The sequence below is a fragment of the Myotis davidii genome, unplaced genomic scaffold (genome assembly GCF_000327345.1).
Source record: "Myotis davidii unplaced genomic scaffold, ASM32734v1 scaffold762, whole genome shotgun sequence".
In the NCBI taxonomy this organism is placed as follows: Eukaryota; Metazoa; Chordata; class Mammalia; order Chiroptera; family Vespertilionidae; genus Myotis; species Myotis davidii.
Window position 1 is genome coordinate 290,321 of NW_006293699.1, and position 6,935 is coordinate 297,255.

Consider the following 6,935-nt stretch of genomic DNA (forward strand, 5'->3'; position numbering starts at 1 on the left):
CCCCGCCCCGCCGCCTCGCGCCCTCCAGGCCAGCCCGGCTGTTGGCGGGAAAATCGTGAACTCCGGCGCGTGCGCACTCTGTGGCCCTGGAAATCTGTCTAGCAACCATGTCGTCACGGATTACAGTGCACTTGATTGGCTGCTCTGCGGCTCCCCTTCCTCCTGTCCCTGCAGGCCGGCTCCTGGCTGCTGGGGACCCCTGCAGGTTCTTAAAATCCTGGTTCTGCAAAGACCCTCAGGAACTCCCTCCTGTCTTGTTTTACAGCCCAGAGCGGGGAAGAGACTTACGTTCCGTAAGTTAATGGCTAGAACCCAAGGGCGTAACTCTCAGTTCAGCTCCTGCCAACTCAAAGCTAAATTGAAGGAGCAGATCAACAGTGGCAGGAACCAGTGTGCATCGGACGCTCCCTGACCTACAGGACAGGGAAGAGGGAGAGCTTTGGGGGAGTTTATTTTTTTCTAAACCTGGGCCTTCCACTCTCTCCTGATCCATGGTCACCCCTCCATGCTTGCCCACCTGGGCACCTAACTTCCCGTTGGCCTTTCTGTCCTCCCGCCCGCTCCCCACTCCCAGCTACCTTTACTCTCCTGCCCCACTGTCGGCACGGCCTCGTCTGCTGAGGCTCTGCCCTAACCCTAGTCATATACTGGCCGGCTGTCCTTTGGGACTTTTCTGACACTATCATGGGGCACAGGGGCAGGGATCTACCTGGGATCCCTCAACAGCTGGTGGATGCCAGAGGGGGAAGGTGACACGGCTGGCACAATGGAACAGATCCAGTCTGCCCATCCTGAGGCCCCAGTGAGTGGGCCAGCTCAGAGGCAGGCCTGTTGGAGATAATACCCAACAACACAGGTCTGGAGACTTTAATGTGCATGCAGGATTCGGGCTGTCCAGAGGGGATCCCGGGAGACCCCCAAGAGGAGAGTATCACTTGCCATGAGTCCTAGCTCTCTCTCCAACAAACATGGTCCATCCGCCTCTCCCTGGTGGGAATGGCAGCATCCACTCTGCCCGTGGAGATGGACCTCCGGCTGAGAGGACCACCTGGGCTTGAGTTGGTTCCGTTCAGTCCTGGGCTTGGTGCACTGTGAGAAGCAGGCCAGAGGCCCTGGTGTCCGGGGCACTTGCTTTTAGGCTCTCTCCAAGTGCAGCGTTCATCTGGAAGGAGAGACGTGCATTCAGAGAGGTCCAGTGCTATGGGAGGCTGGCTGGTTCTGGCCAGGACACTGCCCCCAACTCCTCTCTTGCCCCCTACCCTCCCCCTCCAAAAAAAAAAAAAAAAGGAACTCCTGCTGGGACTGTCCACAGAAGCCAGGACTCACCTAGTAGAGCACGTCCTCAAAGTCCAGCTGCAGGTAGCGGAGCAGGCGGGGCGGCAGGGGAAGGCGGGGCAGGGCGTGGGGCAGACAGGCCTCTAGGTGAGCTCGGAGCACACAGCGGCTCAGGTGCTGCAGCGATCGGGGCTGCCTCACCAAGGCAAAGAGGGAGGAGTAGAATCGGTGGTGCTTCTGGGGATAGAATGGAGGGCTCAGTGAGGCAGCCTTGGACAAGAGGCACCCATTCCTCCCACAGGGGTAGGCTGGTGGCCAGTGGGTATCTTCTGAAGCCTCTTGGGGTGTTCACTCTGACTTTTCTTCTTCTGGGACATTAGAGGGTCTCTGGATAATTTCTGTGGGGCAGAGTCGGGGGACCTATGGGGTTTCCTTTAGGAGGTGGGAGTCTCTTGGACAGGCTGAGCGATTGTGTGGTCAGGGTCCTGGAGTCTAACCTGCAGAATTTCAGGAGGTACCAGACCCACAGCCTCCTCAGGAAGCTTCATGACACTGTAGGTGTTCATCAGGACTTCGATGGTCCGTGGGGACGTGCACCAGCGTTCCAGCACCTGGAGGAGGCAGAGGTAGTGAGTGTGCCCAGGGTTACCCCACACTGCAGGTCCCAGTCAGTCCACCCAGGATGACCAGCCAGCCCAGAACAGCTGCTGTGGCTTTAATTACCTCCCCAAAGGATATGTGGATGTCCTAACCCCTAGGACCTATAAATGTGACCTATTCAGAGATAGAGCCTTTGCTGATGTAATCCAGTTAAAATGAGGCCATTAGGCCCTAACTGGTTTTGCTCAGTGGATAAAGCATCGGCCTGTGGACTGAAAGGTCCCGGGTTCGATTCCAGTCAAGGTCATGTACCTTGGTTGCGGGCACATCCCCAGGAGGGGGTGTGCAGGAGGCAGCTGATCAATGTTTCTCTCTCATCGATGTTTCTAACTCTATCCCTCTCCCTTCCTCTCTGTAAAAAATCAATAAAATATATTTTAAAATGAGGCCATTAGGGTCGGTCCTAATCCAATATGACTGCTATCTTTATAAGAAGAGAAAACAGAACACAGACATCACACAGGGAGAATGCCATGTGACAACGGAGGCAGAGATCGGAGTGATGAGTCTACAAGTCAAGGAACGCCCAGGATTGTGGGCAGCCACCAAAAGCTTGGAGACAGGCATGGAACAGATTCTCTCTCAGAGCCTCTGGAAGAAACCAACCTTGCCCACACTTGGATGCAGTGAGGGCAAGCCATGCCACGAAGCTGCCCATGCTGGGAGACCATCCACGTGGTCAGAAAGGCAACCATGCACAGGTGTGGCACACACAGGTACTGTCATACCCACCCATGCCTGCATGTAATACCCATAAGCAGATTCGTGCTTCACCTCCATTTTTTGCTATATGTCAAGCTACCGGCCGCAGATTCTTTGTAAAATCTGAAAACAGCCAGGTGCCATGTTCCAGGCAGCATCTCTGTACATACCCCACTTCCCTCCTCACACACTGGCATTAGGGACTTTAACACCCTGCACAAGGAGAGAAGACCCATCTGCCTGGCTGGCTGGGAGTGCTGCATGGACTGGGCACTGCCAGATAATGGGAGCAGGGGGAAGGCCTTGTCCAGGAAGCAGGACCCCTGGAGAAAGCACCGCACACACCCACGGCCCTCTGCTTCTGGCCCTGCATCGGGGCAGTGCTCACGGAAGCTGCCCCAGCTATCTGCCCAGGGCAGGCCTCTTTGCCTCACTCCTTAGAGCTAGGAAGTTGCAAGCTGGTTACATCGGACTTCCCTGCTCGACCTGCTCCACCTGCGTGCTGTTGGGGCCAGTCTCTGTCTGTCCCGGCCCACGTTGACTTGTCTCTGCACGCTGCCTGGAATGCCCGTGCCTCCAGCTCTTCAAGCCCAAGTCCCCTCCCCTCCAGGAACTCTCCTGCGTTCCAGCCTGTGCCTCTCTCTCCCTCGTCTAGTGATACCCTACATTGGGATAACGCCTAACAGCTTTCCAAGTGCTTTCACATACACTATGCAATTTCAAAACAATGCTAGCTAACAGAGGTTGCACACACACTCCAGTTAGGCCCTGTCCAAAGAGCTTTGTATGTATAAACCCGATTCTCACACTAACCTAAGAATCAGGCATACTGTTATGTTCCTATTTTACAGATGAGGAAACTAAGGCCCAGAGAGACTAAGCAGCTTGCCAAGGGTCGCCCAGATAGGGTGCCTGGCTCCAGAGCCTGCACTCGCAGCCGCCACCTGCCTCAGAGGTTGTTGGGAGGACTAAGGGGACCCATGTAACAGGTCACACACCTTCAGACGGTGCCTGTGTGTGGGCAGGACTGTGCTGGCTCTATGCTACCCACTGTGCGCCAATCGCTTTTCATCACGGTTGGTCGCAGGGAACTTGGGTTCAAAAAATCCCAGTGACTTGCCTATAGTCACACGAGCATCAAAACCAGTCGCCTAAGTGCTCAGTCCCATATGGTGGCTCCTAGAGAACTGGCTGGGGCTGGCAGTGGTCCCAGGTGGGCCACGGAGACCTCCTAGCAGGGAGGAGCTCCTTACCAGAGAACAGGCATCCCAGCGAGCCTGGCATAACTGTCCAATCGTGGGGAGATGGATCCTTCACTTTCCGATCACGAAGGGATGAATGGGGCTCTTTGCTGCGTGGCCCCTTGGTCCGGGAGGCAGGGAGGAGCAGGGCCAGAGGGGCAGGCAGAGGGGTCCTGGGAAACCCGCTTGCTGTTCCACCTCCTCCTCCCACCCTGTTTCTGACTCCGGGAATCATTAGCTGTCAGAGCCACTGTCAGATTACAGGGAATTACTTGTCTCCTAATTATCTGGTGTTAATAGGAGATTAATTAGTGTTAATTGTTGATTTTCTTGTATTCTCCCAAAGGGGAGACCAATCTGCCGAACTCTCAGGCTGCTTAATTATTTGGTCTTGCTTAGGAATCTAGACAAATGCTTCTAGGTTTGTGAGTGGAGGGGAAAGGTAGGGACAGAAGGGGAGCATCCAGGACAAGGCCAGGCTGGACGGAATAAGCAGGGAGATAGGGCAGGGGCACTGCCCACAGCCATATCAGTCCTGACCCAACCCAAGATCCAGTGCCCTTCATGACGTCATATAGCCACCTCCAGACATGACACTGCATGGGACAGGGCCCCCTGCCAGGGCATCAGTAACAGGTCTTCCCAGTGAACCCCCTTTGGGGACATTAACATAAATAAAGAGACAGATTGGAAATTGACAGTGAAGGATTTTTTTCCCAGGTGCCAGGACAGCCGGGCGGGACTGGGTGAGGCCTGTCCTGCCAAGCACTCAGAAACCAGGACCAAGCTCGTCTCGAACCTCGTGACCCAGGCTCATCACCTGCTCAGGGGAGCCTCGCCTGAGCTTCCAGTGTCTCACTGATCGGCCCAACCAGGCAGAGCTGCCTAACGGCTTTTTTTAATCAGCTCACTTCTGTCCACATCAATCATGGCTCCTCCTCTCAGACTCTTCCAATCCTTTATAATCTGGCCCCACTGCCCTCAGTCCTTATGGAGTGCACATGTATATGTACACACATGTGTGTGCACATGGATGCACGTTCACACATGTGTGCACACACTCCTCCGCTGGTCTGTGTCCTCACCTCTGCCCCCTGTTGGGCTTTGCTGGCTTGTGGAATGAAAGACAGACTGAACTGACCTATCAAATGCCCAAGTGGCCTGGGCTACACCCAGAGCGTGTGGGCACACAGGCCTGGTCCCCTGTTCCCTGGCCTTCGTTGCCCTCCCTCTGCCCCCAGCCCCGTACCTTGGGGAGAGCCCCAGGCCAGATTCGGACGGCACCGTGGTTGAGCAGAGCTCGCACTGCATGCTCTGGGCTCTGGGCCAGGGCCAAGGGTGGGCCCTGCAGAGCACAGTGCAGGGCTGTGTGTCCCCCATAGTCCATGGCGTTGACACTGACGCCACAGGACAGGAGTAGTTCCACGATGGCCCCATAGCCGCGGAGACAGGCCAGATGCAGGGGCCGCCGCCTGTCCTGGTCGGCAGCATCGGGGTCGGCACCGGCTGAGAGCAGCAAGCGGCACAGCTGGAGGCAGCGGGCTGCGGTGGCCTCGGGGTCAGTGGCAGGTGTGCAGCGGGTGTCACAGGCAGCCAGCAGCGGTGTCCAGCCTTCAGCGTCTCGGGCATCTGGGTCCGCGCCCCGTCTTAGAAGTAGGTCTGCCAGCTCCACATGGCCCAGCCGGGCGGCCACATGCAAAGGGGTCTCCTCTTCCTCCTCGGACCGACCATCCACTTTCGCCCCAAACCTCAGAAGCAGCTCTGCACACCTAGTGAGGGTGAGAGGGCGGTGGGAAAGAAAATGGGGTGCAGCCCTTCACCCTTGCATTTCCGCCAGTCTGAGCAAAGCGAACACCAGGGAGCCTTGGGTGGCTCCTGGTTCTGTATGCCCTCACTTCCCATCTTGTCACGGTCATCCAGCAACATTCTGCAGGATCAACAATGCCCTCTCTTCAAGCCCACACACACCCTGCAGGAATAGTGTACTAAACCCTCGATGGCAGGAAAAGTCTCAAGACACCACGGTGCACTCACAACAGGCAGCTTCTGGGCGCCTTACCCGCACTCACTTGTTTCCTAGGGCAGGTTCGGATGGGGAAACGGAGGCACTGAGGGCGTGAGGCTCTCACCCACGTTCGCACAGCTAGTAAGGGGAGAAGCTGGCCTTCCAGTCCAGGGACAGCAGGGGAGTTAGAGGGACTGGAGGAGGGAATGGGGGAGTGGGGCCTGGCAGTGAGCACAAAGAAAAACAAACTGACCAGCCAGACTTCAAGGCTAAAGGCATTAGTCCCTTTGCTAAGATCAGCTCCAGCTTCCTCATCTGTAGAATAGAGATAATTGCTGAAATCTAGACCTAAATGACGCTGTTGTGGGCCGCATAGACCTGAAAAGCTGTTATCATAAGGACTCTTAGCAGCCGCGTTAATGGCAGGGAGAGGTGGGCGGTATAGATGATGATGGATCATTATCTTATCCCGCCCACATGTCTGTGTTTGAAATTCTCCATAATGATTTTAGATATACATTTGCTTACTCAAGAAAGAAAGGAAGGATCATCACTAGGTGTCACTTCAAGGGGGCTGGGCTGGAACATGGCCAGAGCTAAAAATAGGAACCCTCTGAAGGCTGATGAGGTCACCAGGCGGACTGCCTTGTCCAATCAGTAGCCATCAGCCACTTGTGGCTATTGAGCACTTGCAATATGATTAGTCCTAATTGATACACACTAAGTGTAATATCACATCAACTTGAAGATAGTACAAAACAAGAATGTAAAACATCTCATTTTTTTTTTTGCTATTGATTATATGTTGAAATGATAACATTTTGGATATATTGTGTTAAATAAAATATATTATTAAAATTAATTTCAGCTGTTTCACAGATATTTGTATACACATGTTCACAGCAGCATTATCCACAACAGCCAAAACATGGAAGCAAACTAAGTCTCCATCAATAGACGAATGAATGGGTAGCTGACATGTGGCATCTACGTGCAATAGAATACTATGCAACCTTTAAAAAGAAAGGAGCCGAAACCGGTTTGGCTCAGTG

The 6,935-nt window shown here is 54.5% G+C and overlaps 1 protein-coding gene across 2 annotated transcripts in view; it reads right to left on the bottom strand.

Moving 5' to 3' along the window:
- Positions 1 to 668: 668 nt before the first annotated feature.
- Positions 669 to 6,935, bottom strand: part of ASB10 (ankyrin repeat and SOCS box containing 10) — an 8,997-nt gene continuing 2,730 nt past the window's right edge. For both annotated transcript variants that reach the window (XM_006767274.2, XM_015566245.1), the window contains exons 3-6: positions 5,128 to 5,647; positions 1,773 to 1,886; positions 1,327 to 1,512; positions 669 to 1,162 (exon numbers count right to left, since the gene is read on the bottom strand). In XM_006767274.2, the coding sequence (XP_006767337.1) occupies positions 1,327 to 1,512; positions 1,773 to 1,886; positions 5,128 to 5,647 (820 nt within the window). In that variant the 3' untranslated portion in view covers positions 669 to 1,162. The remainder of the gene's footprint in view (positions 1,163 to 1,326; positions 1,513 to 1,772; positions 1,887 to 5,127; positions 5,648 to 6,935) is intronic.